Source organism: Onychomys torridus, chromosome X (assembly GCF_903995425.1).
Source record: "Onychomys torridus chromosome X, mOncTor1.1, whole genome shotgun sequence".
Taxonomy (NCBI): Eukaryota; Metazoa; Chordata; class Mammalia; order Rodentia; family Cricetidae; genus Onychomys; species Onychomys torridus.
Genome location: NC_050466.1, coordinates 87,797,949 through 87,825,592, shown reverse-complemented (window position 1 = coordinate 87,825,592; position 27,644 = coordinate 87,797,949). Strand labels below are relative to the sequence as shown.

At 45.7% G+C, this 27,644-nt stretch overlaps 1 protein-coding gene across 1 annotated transcript in view; it reads right to left on the bottom strand.

Annotated features, from left to right (window-relative positions):
• Positions 1 to 27,089, bottom strand: part of Stard8 (StAR related lipid transfer domain containing 8) — a 77,939-nt gene extending 50,850 nt beyond the window's left edge. The window contains exons 1-2 of the mRNA XM_036175091.1: positions 26,853 to 27,089; positions 10,491 to 10,524 (exon numbers count right to left, since the gene is read on the bottom strand). Of these exons, the coding sequence (XP_036030984.1) occupies positions 10,491 to 10,524; positions 26,853 to 26,897 (79 nt within the window). The 5' untranslated portion in view covers positions 26,898 to 27,089. The remainder of the gene's footprint in view (positions 1 to 10,490; positions 10,525 to 26,852) is intronic.
• Positions 27,090 to 27,644: the final 555 nt, after the last annotated feature.

Here is a 27,644-nt window from a genome sequence, read left to right as displayed (position 1 = left end):
GCACACACTTAACGTGCTTGCATGCATGAACAAGTACCATAGTGGGTGTGTGGGGGTCAGAGGATGACTTGCCACAGAGAGAGAGAGAGAGAGAGAGAGAGAGAGAGAGAGAGAGAGAGAGAGGCAGGAGGGAGAGATTGAGAGAGAGAGACTCTGTAACAGTGGCTAACTTCAGAAAGTGGGAGAGTAAGGGGTTTTGGAACTTGGGCTATCTATTGGATAGCCAGATAGATACTCAGTTTGAGTTTTGAACTAGAGCACGTATTTTACTCAATCTATATATGAAAGAAGATAGCTCAAACACAAAACAGAATACGACCCATGTGATACAGCAGATAAATAGTATGCTGGGAATTTGGAAGAGGGAGAAGACAATGTTTGAGATAGGCTTCCAAGAACGGCAAAGGTCTAAACAGACTGACATGGGGGAAGGGACATCCAGAATCCTGGACTCTGCAAAGCTCACCATTCTCACTCAGCAGTGGTGGCTAACTTCTGGGACAACAGGCCTGCAAAGGAATTCTTCCTGAACAATTAGGCCCACAGAGTGCGTAGGATTTCCTGTTTCCTTTCCTTCCTTCATGTTAGATTGTGGTACCTGTGTCAGAGCCCCAGGCTTGGGAAACACCTGCTTTGATCCTTATGTCCTTCAGTTTTCCCTGGGTAGCTCAAGCTGGACCAGTTCAACTAGGACACAAATAGAAGGGATTATCGGGACTAGTCAAGGCCCCTCCTCCAACTGCTTTTTGCCATTTTCTACTAGCATCCAGGATTTTATATCATAGTATCTGACGATCAGATTGAACACAGTTTTGATAAGTCAAGGCCAAATCCCTTTTCACCAAAGGATCCTAGAAACAAAGTAGCCACAAAAAGAACCTTAAAAACCACAGATTCCAATCGTCGCATTTGAATTATTCGGAAATTGGGGCCCAGAGAGAACAGGGATCTGCCGAAGGTCACAGGGGTTGTTAGGAGTGAAGTCAACACATCCTGCCTGGTTGTACTTTAGACCAGCCTGCTCACTGGGTGTTTTCAAAGGTGCTTACTGGCAGATATGAGAAGGAAAGCACATCTGGTCTGCAGAGACCTGAAATCACAAGGCATTTCTTATCCTTCCCCATCACTCTACCAGCAGTTTCTCTCTGGCCTGCATGCTATGACCTCCCTGGAGTGAGGTTGGGGCTCTGGAATCCTGATTGAACAGATGCAGTCTCTGTCCCAGAGGCCTGGGCATTCATTCCTTGAACTTCAGCTGATGCTTTTGCAATTTCAAGTCAGATTTCTGGATGGAAGACTAACTCTCTCCTTACAGCCACTCTGCTGCCTGAGCTAGTGAGGGTGGTAGTTTAAGCATCATTACATAAGTATCACTATGTCTTGTCTGCAAGCTTATAAGGCACTCTAATTCCCATGCTCACACTTAGGTCCTACAATCTAAAAGCAGAGCAATGGGTCCTCCATTGGAAAATGTCAAGAAATACCAGGGTGGTGGTGCATGCCTTAATCCAAGTGCTCAGAAGGCTAAGACACAAAGATTCAAGGGCAGCCTGGACTACAAAATGAGTTCCAGATGAGTCTTGGCCACAAACAAAAAAGTAAGAGAACTAAGGCTCAGAGAGGTGTCACCGGGCTGACAGCCAACATTCAGACCCAGCACTGTCTAAATTCTCTTGCCATTCTAGAGTTACTCTTTTTTTTTTCTTGTTTTGTAGCAAGGATGCAAAGACGCATAGCTAATTGTAAGGAAGGATAGAAAAACAGGAAAACTGTGCCAATCCAGGGATAAAAAGGCATCTCTCACTCTGGAGTCTGGTTGATATTGGTCAGGGGAGAATCAGAAATTCCAGCACAAGTAACATTTGCTGTGAACATTGCCCACATAGAGACAATGTTTCTTTTATATAGAATTATATGGCTTTCAAATGAAAATGCTAACATAGTAATTAACTATGCTTAAGGCCTACGAATGTATACCCTTGAGTCCAGATGGCCTTACTCCTCTGGGTATTTCCTGGGAATCTCACAAGCAGGAACATTCATTTTTGCTTACAGTGAAGATCTCCTCACTTCCTGCACTATGCTGTCCGAAATTATTTTCCGCAGCAAAATCAAGGATCCAACTTTACCTAAGTGGAGGTAAAGTGAGCCTAAAGGATAAGGGAACTCCTTAGACTGTTGCTGTGTCTCTGCCTCCCATCCTCTTCCACCTCTGACAAATAGATGAATGGGTGCAGGATGATGAAATAGTTCCCAAGTGTTCTCCCTGTGTCTGCTGGCTCTACATCAGACGTGAGGTTACAGAGAGATCTGAGACAAAGTTGCTATTCCTAGGGAGCTCAGCACTTCACTCAGCTTTTGTACTAAAGCTCCTGTCTCCCCCAAAGACCAAGCAAAGTGAAATGATGTTTTGCCCCAGATCCTCTAGGAGAAACAAGCCACCATAAGTGCATGGATGGACTTGGAAGCATCCTCCATAAAGTTTCTGTCTCCTTTGGCCTCAGGGGAGATGATAGTATATTTTTATGTGATAATGGTCCTGTCCTACTGCAAAATCTAAGATTTTGGTAAAGAGGTTCTGTGTGCATATGCAGTGATACCCTAGTGACATGCATGCCTAGACAAACTCCAGAGGTGGGCGGGGCTGGTTTTCTTTCAGGGCTGGTTTTCTATTTCTCTGAGACTCAAAGGCAACTACATTTCTACCCTGAAAGCTACCTAAGGATTATTCCCGTTTTTCAGCCCAGAAACCAGAAGTACAAAAGACCTAGAGGTCCAGGAATGTTGGACTTTTTTTTTTTCTGTTTTTCTAATTCACCCTTATGCATTGGCTCTATTAGTAACTGGTAGGGAAACATGCTGGTACTCACTTCTCAGTGGTAGAGTCGCGATGGCAAAGCCAGGCAAATGCACAGCAGCTCTTCAGGAGGGGCCAAGTGATTATCTTAGGAGACAGTTAGGGGATGGCAAGGTACTTCCCTGCATTGGCTTTCTAAAAGCAAGAAGCTTGTACTTCGAAATGCCTAGACACTGTTGCTTTTGTGTGTACTTACTGTCTATTCCCTCTTAGGTCTTAAGGGAAGGTTCTAAGTGAATGAATACTTTGGCTATCCTCAGACAAGAGAGAAGTCCAACTCTTTCTTTAGCCATAGCTTAAAGAGAGTAGGGCATTGCTGAGGGTCAAATGTGTCAATAACATTGATAGATAAGAATGATAGTTGCAAATGAGGATGGGGTGTGCACAAGGGCTGGAGAGTCTCAACCAATGGCCCTTCCTTTTGGCTGGCCTTTTACTCTTTCCAAACCCTAAAGGGCTCCCTGTTGGGTTTTTAATATGGGAGGCCATTCCCTTTCTCTGTGGAATGTATGCCCTAAGCTATCCTGCTCCAGGGACAGATGGACACAGGGTTGGAAGCTTGTGTTCCCAGGAACACCACTTCCTATGTTTTCATTTTTCTCTTCAAAAACGCAAACCAAATCAACTTTTCCTGTTTCTGGATTTGGGATGTGGAAGGCCACACAGCAGGAACCTCCAGCAAACAGACAGATAGGGACTCGGAGAGCTGGCCCTGAGCTGTCCTGTGCAAGGGGGGAGGGCCGTTTGAGTAGATTCAGACCCAGGAGAAGACGCGTAATAAGAAACAGAACTCAGGTTGTGGCAAGGGTCAAATCTGCTTCTGACACCAGTTTGCCCTGCTTTTCTACAGCAGACCAAGCCAGGGCATCCATCATAGAGCAATCAACAGCCCGGCGCTTGATCTCCCTGTCCATCAGGAGGCTAGCTGGGGAGGGTCAGAGGGACTGTGGCAAGTTATCTTACAATCAAGGCTATTGCCTCTGGGAGAAGACAGTCTGAGAACATTGTAGAAGAGTGGGCATGCGCCTAGTTCACCGCTCACCTAGCTAGCTGTATGTTCTTCTGCAGTCACTTATGTTGGGTTTTAAGTTGCCAACTTTAATGAGCACATTGGTCTACACAGCAATAAGGCCCCCCTCGACCCCAAACACCAGAAAAGTGAAAATGCCACACTCATAGAGAAGAAGGAATATACCATTCTCACGAAACTCCAAGGGGTAAAAATAGGATTAATAAGTAGAAGTTGGTTTACACCCAATTCAGACTCAATAACATTCACTGGGCATAATAGCAGGTGTCTGAAATCTTAACACTCAAGAAGCAAAGGCATATGAATTCCTGCAAGCCTGAGCCATCTTGAACTACATATTTAGACTCTATCTCAAAATAGCATAGGAGAAGGAGGAGGAAGAGAAGGGGGAGGCCTTTGAACTGAGTATGGAATTTTAAAGGTTTCACCATACCTAAAGGGTTTGGTCAGAACCAAAGTGGGCAGACAGCAGGAATGGTATAAAAAAGGAGCCAGCTAGCACCTGAACACTAGGTTTATCTATACTCCCTAACATTTGCTTTTGTGTGGAAAACTCAATACTCCAAATGATATCTTCAGAGACCTCCAGTTTTTTTAATGGCTCTTCCTATCTCAAGATGTAGTGCAAGCTCCAAGTTCTAATCGTTTAGTGGAATCATGTGTCACATGGATCTGCACCACTGATTGAGGCTTTTGCACCCTCAAAGCCATGCCTTAGGATATTTTGCCATCTGAATCCAGTGGGGGCTTTCTGTTGATTTGTAATAGCTAGTTCAGAGCTGAAATTATAGGAAAGAAAGTGTAAAAATTCACCAATCCTATTGCCAGAAGATCTTTGGCTATACTATCAAAAATAAATAAATAAAGACAGTCCCTGGAAGATTCACTGTTTATGTGAAGTCCAGGGCTTAGGTCTGGGAATACAGAGGTCGGGCATGTAGATAGTATACAAGAGCTCATGGTGTATTGGAAAGATGAGAGAAGAAGATAATATCAGATAAGGTAATATGTTGTAATGGAAACACAGGCAACATGGGAATGTCATCTAGATGGTAGCTTGACAAACTGGCAAAGCTAAGAATAGAGTTCAGTGGCAGAGAACTTGCCTAACAGATGTGGCCATGGGTTTGATTCTCAGTACTATAAATAAAAGAAGAAGAAAAAGAAGAAGAAGAAGAAGAAGAAGAAGAAGAAGAAGAAGAAGAAGAAGAAGAAGAAGAAAAAGAAGAAGAAGAAGAGGAGGAGGAGGAGAAGGGAGAGGAGGAGGAGGAGGGAGAGGAGGAGGAACAAGGGAAAAGTTGTATTGGTACAAAAAGCTTGGTGGAAAAGAGAGCATTTATGAAACCCATCCATGCCTGAGCTCCTGTTGGTCTAGATGGAGGGCTGTGATGACATGGGTGGCAAAGAAGGGGCAGATTTAGGAAGCATTACAGAGGGATCTCTTGTGCATGACTTAGTGGCTTAATGGCAGCAAGTAAGAAGGACGAGGGAGTCCAGGTGATGCCCATGAGTCTTGCTTGAGTGGTTGAGTGGCTACTGCTGCATTAACCAAGAAAGGGAGTCCTGGGTGAGAAGGTTTCCTGAGGAATGATGACAAACTGCCATCTCTGATGGTGAGTTTGAAGGAACCACAGGCCCTTCTGTGACAGTGCTGACAGCACCTTCCAGATATTTCTTAGATCTGGCACTCTACCTACAGTTCCGATTCCCCTCTATCCTCTAACCTTCTGGATTGGCTTGGGCTATGAAAATGGGTAAGTACATACTGTGCCTCTTTCTGTGCATTCATCTGACTTGCATCTCCAAGCCTGAGATGAACTCTGTTTTGCACTCTTGACAACACTAACTGAGAGGTTAGGTGTCACAGCACCTTTGGCCTCAAAGAGAGTACTTGTGATTCTTCACAGCCCTTGAAACAACCCTTACCACACTCCCCCTAAAACAACATTGAACTTCCCTTTCCACCAATCTTACTCCCATTTCAGCCTGTCTCCTGACATGGTGCAGGATGGTATGGGAGTGGGACATAGGAGACAACTCAGAGTCAAAATGCAGGAGACCACGATCACTTTTTTGGTTCAAGGTTTTCATTGACCAGGTAATGAAACCAAAGTCCAGTCAAAGCAACTGACTCTCTGTCATAGAAGGAGTTAATGGCAGAGATGGGACTAGACACTGGGTGTCTTAGCTCAAAGCCAGTGTTTCCACCTTGGCGGAGAGCCAGTGTTTCTGCCTTTAGATTATGGCTGAAAAACTTCCTGTCCCAAATGATAATCCGTTCCAGCTACCACTGCAACTAAGTAGATGTTTATGATCGTCCAAGCTGCTGAAGAAGATATCTGTTGAACGATAAGGAAGGCATGCTCTGCGAATGTTTTTAACAAAATAGCAAACAAGGAGTGCCTGAATCTATCAGGAATCAGTGACAAGAATGATTTAGTCCTTTTCAAACGAAGGAAGTGGTCTGAGTTGTGTTGTTGTTGTTGATGATGATGATGATGATGATGATGATGATGATTTTCATATGCTTGGCATTTTACTCTCCTGCCCTTCTGAATTTGAGAGGTGACACCCTATAGCATCTTGAATTTATGTATTTAAATGGACAAATCTGTTTCTATTTTCTACCTTTTACATAGGCTATCGTACCCCTCAGAATTGGAGGGAGGGTACTGGACAGCTGATAGGCAGAGTCCAGTATAGAAGACAAGCCTGCAGCCAGACTGGAGCCAGTCGGGTTGGGAGTAGGAGCTCTGGTTACAGGCAAAGTATTACCCCCCAGGTTGCTGCAGCCACTTCAGCAGGAGCCTGGAGAGAGGCTCTGAATGGCTGTGGGCAACAAAGGAGCTTTGTGCAGTATGAGCAAGGGGCCTTACAGAGGATTTGGCCCCTCTCATCCCTGCAGGCTACTGGATAGGGGAGCTAATGGCTTCTATAGAAGTGTGGAGTCTGCAATTGCAGGCACTGATTTTCATATACCTTAGTGGTGCTTTAGTGAAGACTAATTGATTTTATAGCTAGGGACACTTAGACCCAGAGAGGAGAAGGAAGAAGCCTAAACTTACAGGGCTGGCAAAGGACAAAGCCAAAACCAAAAACAAAATAGAGATCTTCTGCCAGCACACACACACCCCATCAAGTATTGGAGGCTGGTTTGAATTATGGTTTTATTTGAAGGAAGTGGGTTCCTGTTAGGTTCCAGAAATATATCCATCACAGAAACAATCCATGCTCAAAAAACATGGCGGAAGGCCTTAGAGGAAACGGACAGACACTGAAAGCTTAAATACAGCCAAGGCCCCAAGGACTCCACTCGTGACCCACTAGTTCCTATTCCCATATTCTATATTTTCCACTGTTAACTGTATTTTGGCCAGAGATGATTTCCTGCAGTATGTTGGCTCTTTGAATTTAAATAGCCATTGGTTTCATTTACCATATATCAGGAAAAACATAACTAGTACCATGAAATCTAATGTTAAATCTAAATGTTAACTATTTAGAGTGGCCTTGTTATTGAAAACAAGGTTGATTTAGAGAAAGAGATTGAATACCCATGACACAGGATGAAGTGGTGGGGAAAAATTCAAAGGTTGCTTCACAAAACTGTGAAGTTTGGGGAGCATTGTGCTAGGGGACCTGCAGAAGGATCACAATAACAGGGGTCCTGGGCAGTCCCCCTGAGTGAAGCAAGCTGGACACTCCTCTTGCCCTTTGTTAAGGTAAGACCAAAACAAGAGCTCCCATGAACTCTCTCATACCAAGTTTTCCTCTGCCCATGGAACAGAGGAAAGCAATACCGTCTCTGAGAATTCTTTGGTTGACTCACCCTAATAAGCAGATTATTTGTGTAAATCGTAGACAACTGTCAGATTTGAGGCACTATTTTGGCTTTTTTTGCTTCTAAAAAGTCTCTGGCTGGTCCTGTCCTCTACTCAGGAGCACGTGGCATTACTGAGATTCCTAGACCGGAAGGCTTTTCCTAAGAGTAGTTCCAGCATAGGGGGTGGGGTGAAGACTGACACCCAAACAAATGCTGATTCTAGCACCCCATGTTTTCTGCCCCCCCATTTCCTCTTCTGGCACCCCTTCCACACGCCCGTCTCCCCCCCCCCACCCTATCAAGCAGCTCGCTTTCTTCAGACCATCAAAATTCATTGAGGAGCCAAGAAGCTGGTAACAGTGGTCATCTCCAAGATGATTGTTTGGTAATTGAGAGGCAAGCGCCAGAAGACATTTTGGTTTTGTAAAACTCTTGAATTTTCAAATAGGAAGGTACTGCCTATTCAACCAAAAAAAATAATAAGTAAATCAAGGTTTCTGCTCATTCTATCAGTGAAATATCAAAACAAACAAACAAACAAGCAAACAAAAAACCACCTCACTTTGTTCAGTACTTTGACACTTTTTTTTTGGATACAGGCTCTCACTGTATGACTAGGCCAGCCTGGAAGCCATCATCTGTGGACCTCTGTCCCTGCTTCCTGAATGCTGGGATTGAGGTGTGAGCCACATGCGCAGGCTCAACATTTTGCTATTCCTGTGCCAAGACCATGCTCAGTTTCTCTGGCTTGTTCCGGTTTTAGTGTGTGTGCTACTGATAATCACAACTTCGATGTCTGTAATGCACTGTTTCTTGTGATCCATATGAGTCTATGGAAGAAGTCCCATTTTACTGATGTGGACAGCACTCTAGGGACAAAGCAATTGGCCATAACTCACACAATGGGATCTGTAAGGAACTCCGGGCCAGTGCCTTGATGCTGCAATTACCACATCCATATATACTCATAATTTCTGATGGCTTGTCCTTCATCTGGCCTGAGAACATGGGCTCTTCAATAAACATTTTCAAACTTGAAGCCAAATCAATAGAAGGGAGAGCAGTCCCATCTCAGCTTCATAGATAGCAACCTCTCCTGTCACCCACTAAAAGATATTCCTCTCTCCCCTTATCCTCCCAGGACTCAGCACTAGTATGTTAACGTTGTACAGATATTCTTTATTTAACTCAGTATGTAGACATGGATGACGAACTCTGACCTCCTCCCCCCCAACCCCGCCTTCTGAATACTGGATTAACCATCTGCCCCACCACACCCCATTTTTGCTGTGCTCCGTACTGGACCCAGAGCTTCATGCATGTTAGGCAAGCACTCTACCAACTGAGCTGTATCTCTGGCTTCCCTGTCACAGATATTCTAAGGAGACAACTTTGCAGCTGTAAGTGCATTTGTCTGGGATAGGGGTCACTATTTCAGGGCCTGAGGGGTTTCTTTTAGCCTGTGCAGCTGGTGTCTGGGAAATGGAGAAGTTTGTCATTCCCTTAGTATGGGCAGCACCCAGAACTTGTGCTCCTAGAGGTCCCTGGTGCAGAGAAGGAACTGTACTCAGCAAGAAGCCCTGGAATGATGGTGGGGGGTTGAGAAGCAGATGTATACTGTGTGCTTGTTCAAGCAATGTTTCTTCTCCAAAATAGGTCTCTCTCATCTGCTGTCATAGCAATGCAAATAAACACCTCACCCTTCTAGTTCTCCTTTTCAGCAGCCACCTCCCAAGAACTCCAGTTCCTCTATTGGAAAAGTCCTTGGGAAGTCACCCCTGCAACGACTTCAGATAAGACTGCCTAAAGTAATTCCAGCATCCTTGTAAGGTCATTGAGTGCAAGGTCCCTATTGTCCCTTCTGACACCTTCACAAGATGCCTCACCTTGACCTTTAGCATGACACTTCATTAATGCCTTTCTGTTTCAGTGACAGCGCCACCCCCAGCCCTAACTGCTACCTAGAAATGATGCCCATTCAAGTCATGAGCTCCTCCTGATGAAACAAAATGAGTGAATGGGCCAGGCCTTGATGACCTCAGCAAAGCCTGGCCTAGGCCATGAGTTCTGGCAGAGACTGCAAACCCTTTCCTGGCTAGCGGTCTATGATCTCTTGTTTGCCAAAGTAGTCATCCCTCCCTAGACAGCTGCATTCTCTTCAGCACAATGAAGATGCTTGCAGACCGCTACTGGCTTGCTCACATCCAAGATGACACCAGGGGACAGAAGGCAGATAGCTGGTCAGACTGTAAGAAACTTGCCAGAGAGCAGAGGGAATTGTTGAACTACACATGCCTCCTTAATCGAACTAGTCCTGAGGCCTACCTCCTCTCAGAATCCTTCCAGACACAGCAAGTGTTGGCATGTCAAGGGCATGAACCTCAAATATCAAGGCTACTTCCTTCTACCTCCTCTTACCTATGTTCCTTTCCTGACACATTGCCCATCCGTAGTACACTTGCCAGTGGGAAGAAGGCATCTGAGCACAAGGGAAGCACATGGGTGGCTGCTGCTTGCTGATAGCTCTGGAGGGAAATCCTCCCCTGGCTCACAGACAAGAACCAGACCTTCATCTGAGAAAATAAAGAGGCGCTGCCCATAAGCCAGAGCCAAAAAGCAGAGCGGAAAGAGGCCAGGGTGTGCCTAGGGGAGGGAGACAGAGCGAATGTCTCTCAGCCACTGCCTCCATTCCTTAAGGTGAGCAGCTAGCCCACACAGCTCCCTCAGATGCTTCATCCGTTATACATTTGTGAGGTGAAAGGTGCGTCTAGTATACTTACCAACGTTCTTCCTCACTGGTAGCAATGGAAAGCACTGCAAAGGAAACAGAGAAGAAAATCTCAGAATTGAAAGTGGGCCAGTGAGAGGGCTAAGCTGGGAAAAGGGCTTGCTGCTAAGCCTGACAACCTGAGTGTGATTCCCAGAACCCTCATGGTAGAAGGAGAGAACCAATTCCGGCAAGTTGTCCTCTGATTTTCATATCTGTGCCGTGGCATATATGTATGCACGTGCACACACTATATACACACAAGTAATAAGCATATATTAAAACACTGAAAGGGATCTTTAAACTAAGCAAGTTCAATCTACCCATTTTATGGAAGGACATATTGAGACCCACAGATGAGAAAGCTGAAGTAAAAAGAAAAGTGGAGCCTAGAATCCCAGACTGCTCTACCTACTACATACTACTTCCCCCTACTCCACTGGCTAATTCTTCTGATACACTTTTGTCTTACAGAAGGTGAAGTGCCCCAAGTTGTTTCAATGCCTAACAACACAGATTGTCAAAGAATCAGTAAGCATCTATTTGTCACAGATGTTTAACACTGGGAAGGCTAGAAGTAAGGTTATTTGGTGGAAGTAGAATTATTTAGAACTGGAAAGCCCAAACTGAGGGCAGTCTTCCTTTCTTTAGTGATCAGATGTGACACTCAGTAACACTCATAATCTCTCGAGTCTCAGTTTCTGCATAGTTAGGAGCAGGGGAGTGAAAATCCTGCTCTCACAGGTTTTGTGAAAACAATGGATATCAAAACATTTTTCAATATATAAAAATACTTTGTGAATTCACTCAGCAAATATTTGCAGAACACCATGCTAGATGTTAAGAGTATAACTGCCCTCTAGACAAATGAGGTCCTATGGCAGGCACTTCTTAGTGGGAAGTGACAATAAATAGAGAAACAAGGACATCCCAAGCATCCCAAGATCCAAGGAGAAACTTAAAAAAAAAAAAAAAAAAGAAAAGAAAGAAAAAGAAAAACATGAGCGTGGTAGGGAAGATGGACATGGGGAACCTCTCCCACCCAGGAGCTGAATGAACTTTGAACAGGACTGGACAATAAGGAGTGATCCATGTGAGGATCTGATGGAGAACATTCCAGGAAAAATCTGAAGAGACAGAGAGAGAGAGGTAACAGCCGAAAATCCGAAGACCTTTGAAAGCCAGCGAGAGGATCGTGCCTTTGTTGGGAACCACAAGTAGGCGGCCATTGGGGAGCAAGGAGTGGAATGAGAAGATCTGACTGCTACTTTAAAAGGCTGCACAAGGAGTGGGTTGAAGCGCTGTAATGGAAGCAGGGAGATCTATCAGAAGGCTTTTGCCTGTTTTCAGGCAAACAATGTCAGAAGCCTGGACTAAAATGATAGTAATCAAGCTGTTAAGGAAAGCAAAAAAGGAAGGAAGGAAGGGAGGAAGGAAGGAAGGCCTATTTCTCAGAGATAGCATCTTCTTGTTTGTTGTGTCCTTCATGCAACCTGAAATCCACCAGAAGGTTATCAGCAAAGGGGCTGTTGGAGTAGGTGCTGCTGAGTCTCTTACCCTCAGGACAATGATGACCACGTCTGATACAGACCCTTAGTCCCAGTGACTCCTAATCCTAGGAAGACTTGCCTCCCTCGTAGGTCACCCTAGAATGCCTATGGGTCAGGTCTGTCCTTGAAGAGCACGTTTGTCCACAAGTAAAAGAAGGGGGTCGGAAGCACTGGTAAGTCTGTGGAGGATGTTAGTGAGATAGAAGGTTCTAGAATCAGAGAAACATGCTCAGAGAGGTACAGACATGAAATTCCCCTGAAGGGGTGGAAGAAAAGGCCAAAGCAGAGTCCTGGCAGGTCCTAAAGGTGGCAGTTCCGGGAGAGTAGGAAGAGCACTAACAGTCGGGAAAGCCAGCTCCACTCCACTCGTATTAAATCCCTTCTCTCCTACCCTGCTCCCAGTCCAATTCATTGCTGCTGTAATAAAATGCCTGTTTGTTCAAAAGACAGAGGAGGGCCTGGTGGTGTGGGCCGATCAAACTAGATATTCAGGAGGCCCAGACAGGACCACAAGTTCAGTGCCTGCCTGTGCTACAGAGTGAATTCAAGGCTAGCCTGAGCTATGTAGTGAGACCCTGTCCCAAAATAAAAAGCTGACAAAAGAGGGCTTGGGATACAGCGCTCTCCGCCCCTCTCCCGACCAATCCCCCAGACATGGTCTCATGTAGTCCAGGCTGGTTTCACATTCACGATTCTTCTACCCTCAGTAGTGAATGGCTTGGCTTACAGATCACCACAGCTATCCCCACTTTAATTTTGCCCTTGATCCTGATGTTTTTCTGGTAGCTGAAAGCTTTGTAGAGGAAGGTGGGGCATGAACGTGTCTGCGTGCTGGTGTTAGGCCACAGTGGAACTGCTTCTTGTCTCCTGGTTGCTGAACACACCCACTCTTGTCAGATCTGGGAGTCCTGAACCCAAGAGGCATCAGTGCGACATTGACAAAAGACAGACACCCTGAACTGGAAGAAGTGGTGGTGGACACCTAGAATTCCAGCAATTTGGAGACTGATGAGAATTGCAAGCTTGAGGCCCGCCAGGTACACAGGAAGACCCCTAAAGCAGGAAACAAGTGAAAGGGGCCAAGATTAGCAACAACAGCTTCTTATTCAGGGAGCCATGGAGTCACTGTGTTTCTTCATTTCTTCCTTCATCCCCTAGGTGTCCCCTCAGGACTAGACCCTGTGCTAGGTACTCAGGGACTGAGACAAATCAGACAGCTTCCCTCCTCACCTGAGCATTCAAACTACATGTGGAAGCTGTCACATGTTCAGATCATAACCAACCCCACCACTACTGTAAAGCACAATGCTTTCTGAACTGAGCAGAGGGAGTAATTTTCTGTGGTTGGGAGTGGGCTGATGCTTTCTCATTAGGCCCTTTTCAAAGCACTTGGACCAGGTCTTGAAGGCAGACAAGGGGGTGGGCATGACAACCAAAAGGAAGAGCATTTTAAAAGGTCAAAGATGGATCCAAACAGGTTGTCTGAGAAATTGCTTGTAGTCTGGCTGGGGAGTAGCGTATCAGATGCAACCAGATCAGCAGATAAGGCCCAGATTACAAAGGTATGTCGGTCTGGGAAGCCATTGAAAATAGAGGAGTGCAGCTACATTCACGCTGTAATTGGCTGTTGTTCTTTGGTTGGTTTGGTCTGCTTTGTTTTGTTTTGTTTTGATTTTGGTACTTGGCATATTTTATTAACATCAATAGCCTTCAGAGAAATGCAAATAATATCACATCAAGATTTTTGTCTCACCACATCGGTCAAGAGAACAAACACTAGCACGGTTGGGGAAAAGTCTCCCTTAGACATTGATTGTGGGGATATAAGCTATTCCAACCACATGAAATTCCATGTAGAGTAAAATAGATTATCATATGACCCAGCTATCCCATTCCTGAGAATTTCCCCAAAGGACTCTTCTGTAGATCTCTGAAAGGTTTGAAGATGACCTGTCTATCTAAAATATATCCACTCGACCTTGAAAACACACCTAATATGACTACCAGTTCGATTATGTCTAACTACCAACTTTCATTTCCTTATATCTTAATAGTTAGTAATAACATTAAAGGATTAGCAAATTGCATACATTGTTAAATGAACTGTATAAGTACAATATCTTGAACAAGATTAGAAATACACGTACAGCATTTTCTAACAGTCTCAATCTCAATATATATAATTTGAATACAATACATAAAAATCTAATCCAATGTAAAGTATTTAAAACTAGTAATTGTCTTTTAAAAGTAGATTCAATGATCTATCTTTTTATCTATATCATATCTATATCTTCTCTTTGCTTTTCAGAGTAAATTCAATAATCTACCCTCTATTCTATCATTTCTATATATCTTTTTTTCAAACAAATTAAATCTAATCTCCTTTGCTTAGTCTTTTCCCTAATCATTAATAACAACAACTTGTAACCAACCCTCCTAAACAATGAAAATTATCTCAAACCCAAACCGACTGAAAGACCAAAAACCATCTGCCCCACACCACCCCTTTGGGAAGGTGGCACTGATGATATCTTTGGCTTTAACTCTGTATTTGGCTCTGTATTTCTTATTTAATAAGACTGTTTAGAAATTCATCTATATGACTCTTTTTTTAAAACTTTGTTTTGATTTATTCTTTGTGTCTTTCACATCATACCTTCCAATCCCACCCATCTCCCTCCCCTCACCCCCATAATAAAACAAAATAAAATTTAAGAGAGAAAAGGGGGGAAAGGGAGAAAGAGAAAATCTTGCCATGGAAGCTGCAGTGTGACACAGTGAGTCACGCAGTAAACCCTTTTATCCATTATCCATAAGTTTTTACATGCAGGTTTCTATCACAGAGTCATCATTGGTCTGGTTCAAGGCCCCTGGTCTCTGCTACACCATCAATGCTGGACCCTCAGTGGAACTCTCCCTGGATATCCTGTTGCTGCCCTGTGTCACGGAGATCCTGTACCCTGGGTCCACAGGACCAACCCCACTCCCACCCCCCCCTAAGTGCTTGAACAGATCATAGATGGGGTGGGGCCAACACTTCACCCTGCTTCTAGGCCTGGATTCAACTGCAGGATTGGTCAGCCTGCTAGCTCTCCAGTCTTCACCACCAGGGTGAGCTCTCCTGCATTGTCCTGGCTAGTTCACCCCTTGCAGCGATGAACAGGGAGTTGGGCCCGTTCTCCCTCTTTCACATCCTCAGAGTCGGTTCTCCCACACCTACACTTCCAGGGCCAGCTCAACTGTCCTGTCTAGGTAAGGTGTAGGGCCTGCTTTCCTGAGTGTTGCAGCTGGCCAAGGGATCAGCTCCCTTGACAGCTGGAGGTAGTAGGGGCCAGGGGAAGGGTATCTTTCTCTCATCCCCACCACCACACTCAAAGGAGGCGGTACTAGCTATGCCCCTCTCACGCCCTTAGGGCTGGCTCATCTGCACCCCGGTCTACAGGAACAACTCTACTGTGCTGCCCAGGAGAGACTGGAGGGCCTGTTCTCCTGAGCACTGCACCTGGTGAAGGGTTGGTCTCCCACCTGCTGCAGGTGTTAAGGGGTGAGGGGAAGAGGGCATCTTTCCCTCACCCATGCTACCACATGACAGACCAGAGGGATGCGACCTATTCTCCTCTTCTCAGATCCTCAGGGCCAGCTCACCTATGCCCCTGGGAACAAGGTCAGCTCTATTATACTGTGGAGGTGAGGTGTAGAGCCCTCTCTCCTGAGTGTTTCAGCCAGCGAAGGGCCCGGCCAACTCTGCACAGCCCTATCCTCTCAGCTTTCATCAGGGTCATGGACCAAGTCCTGGCCCTTGGCAGTAGCCTAGACCTATACATCTAACCCTGGATGGCAGTAGGGCATCTGTGTCGGCCCATTCCTCACCTCCCTCACCTATAATCTGCCTCCCTCCCATGCCCATGACTCATTCTGACTCTCTCCCATAATCGCCATCCTGTACTCACTCACTCCTACTTGAGTCCTGCCCCTACTGGCCCCATACATGGCCAACTGCTGTTGCAGTTGCTGTGTGGCGGCCTGCAGCTAGAGTCCCCAGGCAGCTCCTGGTTGAGTCCTGCATGGCATGGTAGAGAGCTATTATCGTGTCTTTGCCTTTTTTTTTTTTTTTTTTTTTTTTTTTTTTTTTTTTTTTTTTTTTAAGACAGGCTGTTACTTCATGGCCCTGGCTGTCCTAGATAGAACTCACCATATGGTCCAACTTAGCCTCAAACTTAAGCCAATGACTTAAATGCTGAGATTACAAGCATGAGCAGCTATGTGTTCATGGATTTGAGTTTTCTTGTGTCGGTTTGGGTGCTGAGGACTGAACCTAGGGCCTCATTCATGCTTGGCAAGTGATTTACTAGTGAACTATGCCTCAGCCCATAGATTCACATTTCAGAATATTACCCCAGATCAGTGGTTCTCAACCTGTGAGTTGCGACCCCCATATGGGGTCACATATCAGATATGTACATTATGATCCATAACAGTAGCTAAATTTCAGTTATAAAGTAGCAATGAAATAATGTTATGGTCAGGGATCACCACAACATGAGGATCTGTACCAAAGGGTCGCAGCATTAGGAGGGTTTGTCTTAGACCTTTCTACTCTCCACCCAGCAACCCTCTTCTTGCTTATTCTCTCTCTCTCTCTCTCTCTCTCTCTCTCTCTCTCTCTCTCTCTCTCTCTCTCTTTCTCCATTCATTCATTCATTTGGTGCTCTCTCTCTCTCACTACTGTAGCTCATGCTGAGCCTGGAACTCATCGTCCTCATACCTCAGACCTCCAAATACTGGAATGTAAGTGTGTGCCCCTACACCTGGACTCTTTTTTTCTTTCCAAAATTCATCTCTCTTTATTTTTCTATCTGGTTACTTTCTTTCTTACAAGACCACAAGCTCTTCGATGGCAGGAACTGCATCTTCCTTTGTTCATCTTTCCTTCTGTAAGTGTACCCCAGTAATTATTCAATCTCTCTGGAGACATCTGCCAATCTCCTAGAATTGATCAGATTCAAGACAAGATTCACAGTGATGGGCAGATTCCCTCCATACACTCTAGAAATGCCTTTTCCTCTCTTTCTGACTTTAGTGCCAGCATCCACCCAGCTGCCGGGCCAGATATCTAGATGTCCTTCAGGAACCCATTTTTATTTTCTCATCCTCTGTTCTTTTTCTGGCTTCTACCATGTGGCGAGCCCATTTGTTTATTGGTTCCCCAGTCCTATCCCAAAAGTCTCTCTGCCCTACTGCTCTGATCTCTCTGTCTGGTTTTGCCTAATGCCCTGCCCATCTGAGGATGCTGTCCCTGTGGTCTTGAGCTACAATATGAGAGTCCTCCCAGCAAAGAAACAAAAGAAGAAGAAGAGAAGAAATAGATAGACATAAAAAAGAGAAAGCCAAAGTGAAAAGCAGGAAGGTAGTTGCTGGGTGGAGAGTAGAAAGGTCTGAGACAGGTAGTTTGGACAGAAACTGCAAAAGCTATCAGCAGGCTTGAGCTAGACCCAAAGAATTCTCAGTGATATGGGCGGACCCAAACTCACTGCCCCAGCAGCCTTTCTGGCCAGCCTAAGGCCCTTCACAGCCCCTGCCCTGCTGTTTGAGGGGAGACCTGGAAAGTTGTTTTGTCCTTACACTGCCTGGCTTCTCTCTCCACCTTTGTTGCCCCCACCATCCCATCACCCCTGATCAACCCTGTGCTACAGACCCAGGCCTCAGGCCACAGTCATGAGAGCACGTTCCTCACATTCCAGCCTCCCCCAGTCCTCTCAACTTGGCCACACAGAGCCCTATTCATGGCCTGGCCCTCCTCCCTTCACACTGGGACCTCACCACCCCCAGGCCGAACCCAGCTTTTGCCAACACAGACTGTGATTACTGTGGAAAGCAAGCTCCCCTGGCCCCTCTAGAGCTCTATGTTCATGCTTCTAAAGTCTTTCAACTGGTAGGTGGGGACATGAATTTGACAACGTGTGTGTGTGTGTGTGTGTGTGTGTGTGTGTGTGTGTGTGTGTGTTGTTTACTATACTCAGTAAACTTGTTAAGGCTGGAATGGGTGCTGGATTGGGCCAGGCTCTCACTGGACATAAGCAGCTGAGACACAGGCTGGGGCCTTTGAGAAGCTCCCAGTTTAGTGTGGCAACACCTGGATACATGAAAGATGGCATGTTGGTTGGGGCTGGACTGACTCATTACTAAGTCCTACATTGGAACTCTTCTGTCATGGTTCCACTTTTAAACCACATGCCAGTGTCCTGGGAACATGCACTAGTGTTCAGTATATAATGTCTGCTGATGGTGGAAGATATAAATCTGGAGCCTAAAAGCGGTAGTAGAGAGCAGGTTTTAAGGACTACTTCACACAGGCACTCTAGACTTCAACCTGTACCTCTGAGTAGCCAAACCTCTGCTGGGCCTCAGTCATGTTGCCTCCTGTAATGATAGGTCCTTAGCAATTCTTCCCCTTCCATGTAATAAAAGGGGAAGGATAGTTCTAATTGGCTGAGAGCAATGGAAGATATACTCCTAAAAGGCTTTTGTAGAGCTCCTTCTGAGACCCCCCCTTTTTTTGAGACAGGGTTTCACATAGCTCAGACTGACTTGAAACTCACTGTGTAGCCAAGGATGACCTTGGAATCCAGACCCTCCTGCCTCTACCTCCTGAATGCTGGAATTACAGGTGTGTGTCACCATATTTGGCTTGATGCCGCCCGCACTCTAGATGGAATCCAGAGCTTCACACATGCTAGGCAAGCACTTGGAATCAACAGAAAGCCTCCTGGTGTCGTCTCACTGAGGCCATAGCTGTCCCATACCAGCTTGGAGATTATGGCCTCTCAGGAGACCTGGGCATCCATTCTTACCCTTCGGACTACTGTCATCTCCTGTTCAGTTGCCCACTACCCAAAAGACTCTCTGACCTGTAGCCTCAGGATCACCCATCGTTCTATAAATCACCTTCAAAAACGCTCCCAGAAATCCCTGCTGATTTGGACACACCCCCTTCCAGTTCTGTTAGGGCTTCCTTCTTCCTCCACCCTAACTCCTCAGCAGCCCTCAGGGCTGGTTCAAGCCTGGGTCCCTGCAGTTACCTCCCTTTTCCCTCAAGTCTTCAGTCCCCCCCCCCCTTCTACTGCCTTAGCAGGCTAACAGCCACGCCAGGGAAGAGAGGAAGGGAGAAGCTGCAAGCCCCAGGGGTTCCCGAGATAATCTCAGGAATGTCCTGTCCCAAAGATTTGACTTTCCCACCAGTCAACACAGATGCTCCTTCCTGCCAAAACCTTGGGAATCTTTTGAGGAAGAGCAGAGAGGCCTCGGTGTTTTCTATCATTCTTTGGCTTTCACAAGATGCCTTCAGCAATAGGCTTCCCAAAGGCAGGGGAAGAAGGAGCTGGCAGCGCTACGTTTCCCTTGTTTCCTAAATGAAACAAATGGCCCGAGCCATGGGCTCAAGATCACGAAGAGTACCAAGTCTTCTATCTTCGTATTAATTCATATTTACTTGTGGCAGACTCTTTCACATGCCATTCCTGCAATCAGTTATGAACTAGGTCTCGTCATCTTCTCTGTGCTGTAGATAAGGAAACTGAGGCACAGGGAAAGATGAAGAGGCAGAACCTGGATGTGTTGCCTCCCGTTACTTCACTGTATCATCACAACCACTCCCTTCCCCTCCCCCCCCCCGCCCCCCACCCCGGCAGTTCTCAGTAGGTGATCCAACTGAGCGCGAAGAAAAGGCCAGAGAAGGCTTGCCTGTGACAGTTTCCAGGGCCTTGACACCATTCTCCAAGTACCCGTCTTCTTCCTGTGCTTTAGAAGCCTCAGCCTCAGAACCACCCTCTGGCCCGACTATATGATCTCTGGCATCAGAGGCACAGGTGGCCACTGAACGGCTGGACAGAGAGATAGGGGTGAGGAATGCCCTTCCCCTAAGCCCCTGGGAAACCTCTGACTCCAAATCCCAGCACAGGCCATCTGGGCTGCTGCTCCTTGTTATTGTTACCAGTGATTTGGAAACATAAACCAAACCCTGGCTTCCACAGCTCCCTGGGTCTCCAGCTGTTCTCAGGCCCTAGGGGTTACTGGGAGGAAAAGTCACCAATGTAGGCTCTGTTCCCTGAGCCTGGGCTCTCTTCCTTCCTCCCTAGGGAATAAGAGTGGAAATCACTGACATTCTAAAAGCAGTAATTTATATTTTACTTGGCCTTGACAGTGTGTGTGTGTGTGTGTGTGTGTGTGTGTGTGTGTAAAACTCAGATAATTAAAATATCAGAGCAGGAAGGACTTGATAACTAATCCAACCTTCAAATTTTTAGGTGGAGAAACAGGCTGTATTACATATGGCCACAATTGACTTTAGAACTAGATTACCTGGATTGAAATGTCCAGGTTCACCATGGTAAAATGAAGGCGATAGAGATGACAGTCCTGTCTTACAGTGTCATTGGTATGATACACTGAGTTAATACACAGGAAGGACTTGGAATAGTGTGGACCAGTCTGTACTTTATAAGGACAGCCAGTAGTAGTCCGAACCTTCTTTATTTTTTAGTCTATAGCTTTCTCCATATCTTCCGTCAACAGTCCTAGTGACAGGTGCACACTCCATCCCACTTGTACCCATTTTGTCACCAAAGAAGCTGAAGGCAATGTTGTGGATAGAATAGACAAAAGGATTGATGAGATATCTTTTCACTCTTAATGCTTGGGCTTTTTGACTGCATCATGAACATCCAAGCAGAACTTCCATGGGAAAGTTTCAAGGTCTTAGGCTAAGGGTATAGATCAGTGGCTAAAGGTATAGATCAGTGGCTAAGGGTATAGATCGGTAGCAGAGCACTTGACTAGTCTGTGAAAGGCCCTGGGTTCCATTTCCAACACTAACAAAACTTTATCAACATCTCTTATTCTCATTTATCAACATCTTCTCCACCCATCACCATTAACTCCCAACCCTTATATCCAGGGTGGGGAAATGCCTGTATCTCTGCCTCCTTCTTCTCTTTGCACCCTTATTTTCCCTGGAATTTCCTTGTTATTTTCCTCAGTAGACCAGTCCTGATTTGGATCCATGCACCAAGTTGTTATCTATCAGTTCCTTGTCAATTCCATTAAGGAAGTATCTGGCCCAAGAAGACTGCTTGGCTTAGATATGGCAGTTGTCCAGTGCTTTCTTCCCAGTTGTCTCCCATCTATACTAAAAATCTTCTCCCAGAAAGCTTCAGAGGACCCATTGCTCCTTTTGAACTCCATCTGGACCAATGAACTTCCCACTACCTATTTCTTGCTTCAGTCCACAGGCCCAAGTCAGCATCTAGTCAACTCACAATTAACCACGCAGAGACAATGCACAGTATGGGTTGTTCACGCAAGTTGAGGGCCAACACCCACTCCTCAGTTGATATAATAATGGACTTGGCTGAAGAATTCTGCTCAGAGAGCCCAGGAAGTGAATCCTCCATCTTTGAGACCCAGGGCTTTGGCCTGCTCCTTTAAAGCAGTTTTTCTCATGACCTGAGAGTCTATGTCATAATTTTTTTGGTTCCAATAGTTGAGAGGTGGCTCACTATACATAGCTTGTATGTACACATTTATGTATATATACACACACTCACCAGAGACTGGTTTATTAACCTGTGGAATGTAGAGATGGGATCCAGAAGTCCTTTCCTGAGAATTTGTATACATTTGTGTATACTCGAATTCTCCACATTCTCCTCGCCCCTCTCAGAAGCAATACACAGTGTGTGAGTGATTGGTATCTGTTTGTAGAGATAAGGGCAAAGGAATGGAAAAAAACAAGAGATGTCCTGGAAGCTAGGAGTGGAAATACTAAATCACTGTCACATTTACACCCCATATCCTTCCAGGCCGATTCCCAGCAGAAGGCATAACGTATGAGCAAGCACATATGCGAATGTATGTTCACCTCATGTGAATGTATATATGTCCATGAATGTGAGACTGTGTGGTGAGTTGGAAAGCATACTGTCATAGGAACAGGTGCTTGAATGACCACATGGAGCTGGTTGATGAGTACATATCTATCCCAGGACCAAAAGGCTTAGGCAGGCAGATTGCCATGAATTCAAGGCCATTCTGGGGATATGTAGCAAATCCAAGGGCAGCCTGGGCTACATACATAGTGAGACCTAGTCTTAAAGGAACAAAAATAAACAGAAAACAAAAGAGAAGCCATGTAGAAGTCCCATGTGTACTCAGGAGAGAGCATTTACAAGAGAGGGAGCTTGAGACTATGTACCTGAATGAATTTGGAAGAGCCCTATACACATAATGCACTCAGTACATGAATACAGCATATGACTTCAGAACACGAATATGGAGCAAGGCTTGCTGACCTGTGTTGGACTACACCTGGCTGGTTAACTACTGAGGGCCTTCCCAGTGTATAAGAGACCTCTCTATCCATGATTTCTTCAACTATTGCAGACTCTTCTTGGGTAAATGAGAGTTGTTATCACATGTAAACATATGTGCACTGTGTATGTGTGGGTAGAACATGTATAGATATATCCACCTAGCATCACTGTAGGATTTTATATTCAGATATAAACTGTAGCTGAATTTTGTAAGACAACAAGTAGGGAGAGTACAGTATATAAGAGACACTACATTTGATCAGTCTGTGTCCTAATTCCTCCTATGACCCTGGGCACCTCCCTCCTCTCCAGACCCCAATTTCCTCATGAGTATCTTGGAAGGGGAAAATAGATGACTTCTAAGGGCCTTTTTATGTCTGATACTATGTAATTATATATTTATGTTTTAAGAGGAAGGAGATGGGGGACAATAGGGAAATGTAATCCTCTCAAAGTCACCCAATGGTGATGACAGAGGTGGGACTCTACCTCTCAGACTAGTATCCTCTAGGTACTGGTGTGCTCAATTTAACAGACAGAGGACTCATGCTCATGCTTATTAAGTGCACAGCACCAAGCTAGGTGCTGGGAGGGAGCAAAAGGTCACATCAAAGAAATGGTTAGCCCATCAGTATGGAGGCAGGGTCTTACACATGTGTGACTGTACAGAGAGAGGTGTCCATATCTACCATCCTGGCCCTGCTGGCTTCAGGAACTGTACATTGGGCTCATTTCACCCCCAAATGCCTTTGCCGAGGCTGCTCCTAACCTAGAGAAACTAAAAACAATTCTAAGGCTTGGTCTGGTCTCTTGCACCTCCATAGTATTCTTTGCTTCTCAGTTGTCAGCCTGCAGTTCCTAAATGAGTCACTTCTATCACTACCCTAAAGCAGGGTCAAAGTAGAGAGCTGAGGGTTAGCAGTGACAATGGATTGGACAAGATTTGAGGCCCTAATCCTTGCTCTCTAAACATAGAATAAACCCTGCCCTTTGCTTTGGTCGCTCCCAGTGTACTACTTGGAAATCTGCTTTTAGCAGGACAATCTCACTGAGGTCTCTTAGTTTCTTTGAGCTGCCAACACTGGCAATATACTTCTTCAGAACTGTAGGCTGTGGCTCAGAAAGGGCATGCTCAAAGGTGCACAGCTAAAATGCATGCATGAAGATTTGTGGTGGAACTTAAACCCAGTTTATCTGCTTTCCTTCTCCTCATCTCTTCAGCTGATGGAAAGAAAGCCTCATGGGGTATGGAGTTCTGGGGGGTTGGTTTCCCTATCAAGGCCACAAGAAGGCAGGACTAGATGATCTGAAGGGTCTGTCAGCTGCAGCAGGCTCTGCAGAGCCATGGACAGACCACCTTCAGGCAGCTCTTTCACAGCTGTGTGACGGTTCATGGGGAGACCCTGAAAGGGTGGGTTTCTCAGCACCTTCCTTTGCACAGGCTAACAGATCCAGAGCACCCTGCCTTTGACTGAGGCCTTAAAGCAACAGCATTGGAAAAGGCGATGTGAGGCTCAAGATGAAGTGTGGATCTGGTAAGCTGCCTCTTAGCTCTGAGGTTTAGTCATGTGTCGCTTTATGTAAGTAAAGATCACATATGACAACAGTGCTTCTGTGTTTCTCTGTGTGTGTGCATGCACACATGTGTGTTTGTGCATGTGCACATTTATACATACACATGACCTTGTACTCTACTTAATTTTAGGGGTGTGCCTGGATCTATATATCTTCATACATGTGCATGGAGGGGTATGTAGTTCTATGTGTGTGTATCTACTCAGTGGTTTTCAACCGTCCTAATGCTGAGACCCTTTAATACATTTCCTCATGTTGTGGAGACCCCGACCATAAAATTGTTCTCATTGCTACTTCATAACTGTAATTTTGCTACTGTTATGAATTGTAATGTAAATATCTGTTTTCTGATGATCTGAGGCAACTCTTATGGGTCATCTGACCCCTGAAGGGGTTGTGACCGATAGGATGAAAACTGCTGATCTACATACTTGTGTTGCCTAGTGTGTCTGGCTGAATGTGCACAAATGCACATATATGTTTTATGTTCATGGGCATATGCATGCATGGACTCATATATGCTTCTTGGACCTGGCATGGAGATCTCTGAGCTTCTCTTTTCATTTCTTTAGTCTAGTGGTTTCAAAGAGACCATCACAAATCAGGGGTATTTGCTGAGTACCTTGGGCTAATGAGAACAAAGGGATCTACATTCAGGTCAAGCACCCAGCATGGTTCATTAGCGTGATAGCAGATGGGTCCTCTTGGGCATCAAACCCCCAAATCCCTTTAAATTCACCTTTCCTTTTTCTTCCTCGTTCTACCCAACTCTTCAGCAACTCCTCCCTACCCGTGCCCAGCCTCATGGCCATTACTGAAATCTCCTTCCTGACCCCTCTCTCTCTGCGAGGACCCTCCCACGTCACCCTCGCCTGTTGTTGCTGCTGGGCACTTCTACTAAAACTACCCATTTAATTATAAGCCTTCCTTATAAAATCAGCCCCCCAAGCCCTAAAAATTCAAGACTTCAAGATTTCATAGGTAAGAGTAATGATTTTTAAATATATAGGAAAACAGCGACACAATCTTTAATTTTGCTGAAAACAGACAATAAAACATTTCTCAATCTTATTTTGTAAAAAAAAAAATAATAATAATTTGAACCCTAACCCCATAGGAAAGACTTGATAATTTCCAAAGAAAGACTAGTTCATTGAGTTGAATTAATATATATTTACAAAAACTGCACTTTAGCTAGCACAAGGCCCTGGGTTCAATCCTCAGCTCAAAAAAAAAAAAAAAAAAACCAAAAAACAAAAAAAACAAAAAGACAAAAAAACTGCACTTGTCTTTTCTTTTCTCCAATTCTACCACAGATAGGCAATTTTTTTCACTGGAACCCCCCCACCCCCAAGTAAAAGAAGACCATGAACCCCCAGATTAATTCATAAGCCTTTGAAGGGTACCCCATTTGCTACTCTCTGTGCCTCTCTCTCTTCCAACTCTTCAGTAGTGCCCTACTCTCAGCTCACCACCACCATCTCCACCACCATCTCCACCACCATCTCCACCACCACCACCACCACCACCACCACTACCACCACCATCTCCACCACCACCACCACCACCACCACCACCACCATCTCCACCACCACCACCACCATCTCCACCACCATCTCCTCCACCACCACCACCACCACCACCACCACCACCACCACCACCACCACCAGGATGTACCAACCTCCAGACCCACTACCCTCTGCCAGTTATTGTGTATGTAGTTCCCTGTCAGGATATCTGGAATTCCATGCCCCTCTGTAGACTGACAAATTTTTCTCCCCACTGCCCCCAGGCTCAACTCAGATGTGACCTCGTATGAAATTTTTCCAAGGCCTTCTGGGTGGAATGGAGCTTCCTTTCCTAAGAGCTCCCGCAAGTCTTCCATCCTATCTTAGAGTAGGGCTAGTTGCTCAAAAGTCTTCCCAGCAGACTGTACTTTGAGGAGCCATATTATATCAAGAAAAGCACAGACTTTAGAGCTCAGATGCCAACTGTGCCAATCACAGCTGAGTGATGTTGTGAGTATCACTTAGCCATTTACAGTGTCTCATCCAAAACTATCAAAGAAGGAAATTACTGGATGGTGGGAAAGATCGCCCAGGTCTGGCACATGCAGATTCTTAATACATGTTAGTGCCTTGGTACTTGAGAACAGAAATCTTGCATTCTGCATTTCCTGGATTCTGCTGTGTTCCTGCATTTCCCATGGCCAGGCTAGAGTAGCCCTTCAACAGACATTTAGTACTTGCCTGCCTGACTCTGTAGTATAGTACATGTAATGATGGCTTGATCTGTCATGGTTCTCATTTCTTTTTTAAGGATACAAGCCACACCCTTTCTGTCTTGTGTAGCTCCCTGGTACCTGGTGCACAGTAGATGCGTGCTACATGTTGATGGATTTCAACATTAACAATTAATACACACCATTACTTGTGTGGATGCCATGTGCCAGGCATCATGCTAGAAACTTCACACCTTAGCTCTTTGTGTTTGCAAACATTTACCATGTGAACAGTACAAGCAGCCTCCTTACCCTCTGAGGCTGGTTTAGCTATCTTCATTTTAAAGCTGGAAAACTGTAGCTCAAAGAGAACATATATCTTATCTCAGTGGCAGGCTTGGGAAGAGACAAGTTAGAGAAGAATTTCAGGAAAAAAAAGTGCCAGATCGCTTACTTGCTTCCGTAGGAAAAGTAGAAGTGCAGAGAGAGTCAGTTAAGTGACAAGGGGCGGGGTTTGACTCTAACCCTCTCCGGCTCCCAGCCTTACCCTGTCTTAGAAACTAGCCAGACCTTCCCAGTCATGCAATGGGCGCAGCTGCCTGCTTCTCCCATGAACAGGGAGGGGGCCTTAGCTGGGCTGTAGCCGAGCAGACACTTACCTTCACTTTTCTGAAGCAAGCCCAGAACACGTCCAGCAGAGGCATGGTGGGGTGAAAGGGGCTGAAGGGGCTCAGCAGGACTCTGCTGGGCCTGACCCTCTATCTAGAAGAAAAATGAGAAGAGCCCCAGGGCTGTGTGAGAGCCAGCCCTACCCCTGTGCTCCATCAGCGGCACTGGGAGGGGAGCGGCAGACAGCCGCAGCCTGCTCAGCTCAACAGCTCAACGGCAGGCCCCTCCTGGAGAGTGAAGGGAGGAAAAGACTGGAAAAAGGGAAGGAGGGAGGGAGAGAGGCTGGCTAAGGAGGAGGGACCAGGAGGCGGGTCACTGATTCAAACTCCGCACAGTTAGCCAGTTGGCTGGGATGAACGGAGACACTGATTGAAATTCCCTAAATATCGCAGTTCCCCAGCCTGGGTGTCCAGACTGTCTACTGGCTTACAGGCTCATCCTGCCACCTGTACATTGGTACACTGGCCAGCTTAGCCTCCTGACCTACCAAGTAACATACAATCTATCCGTGGAGGCTCCAGGCATAACCAAGACCACAAGGGAGTTGTGGAGACTGTCAGGAAAGGATGGAGGAGCAGCTCCTGTACAGGAAGGGAAAGTCCATGGCCTTGGACAACCTTCAGACAGGAGCTCTGGCCCTGCATCAGGGTGGGTTCTTCTCTAGCCCTGTTCTAAAACCAGTAATCTTGCCTCAGTCTGGCACCTTGCAGAGGCCATTGCCTTCTGGGTCTCAGTGTTCTCAACTGTCCGGTGAAAAACAGGGTTAGGGGTTTTATTTTATT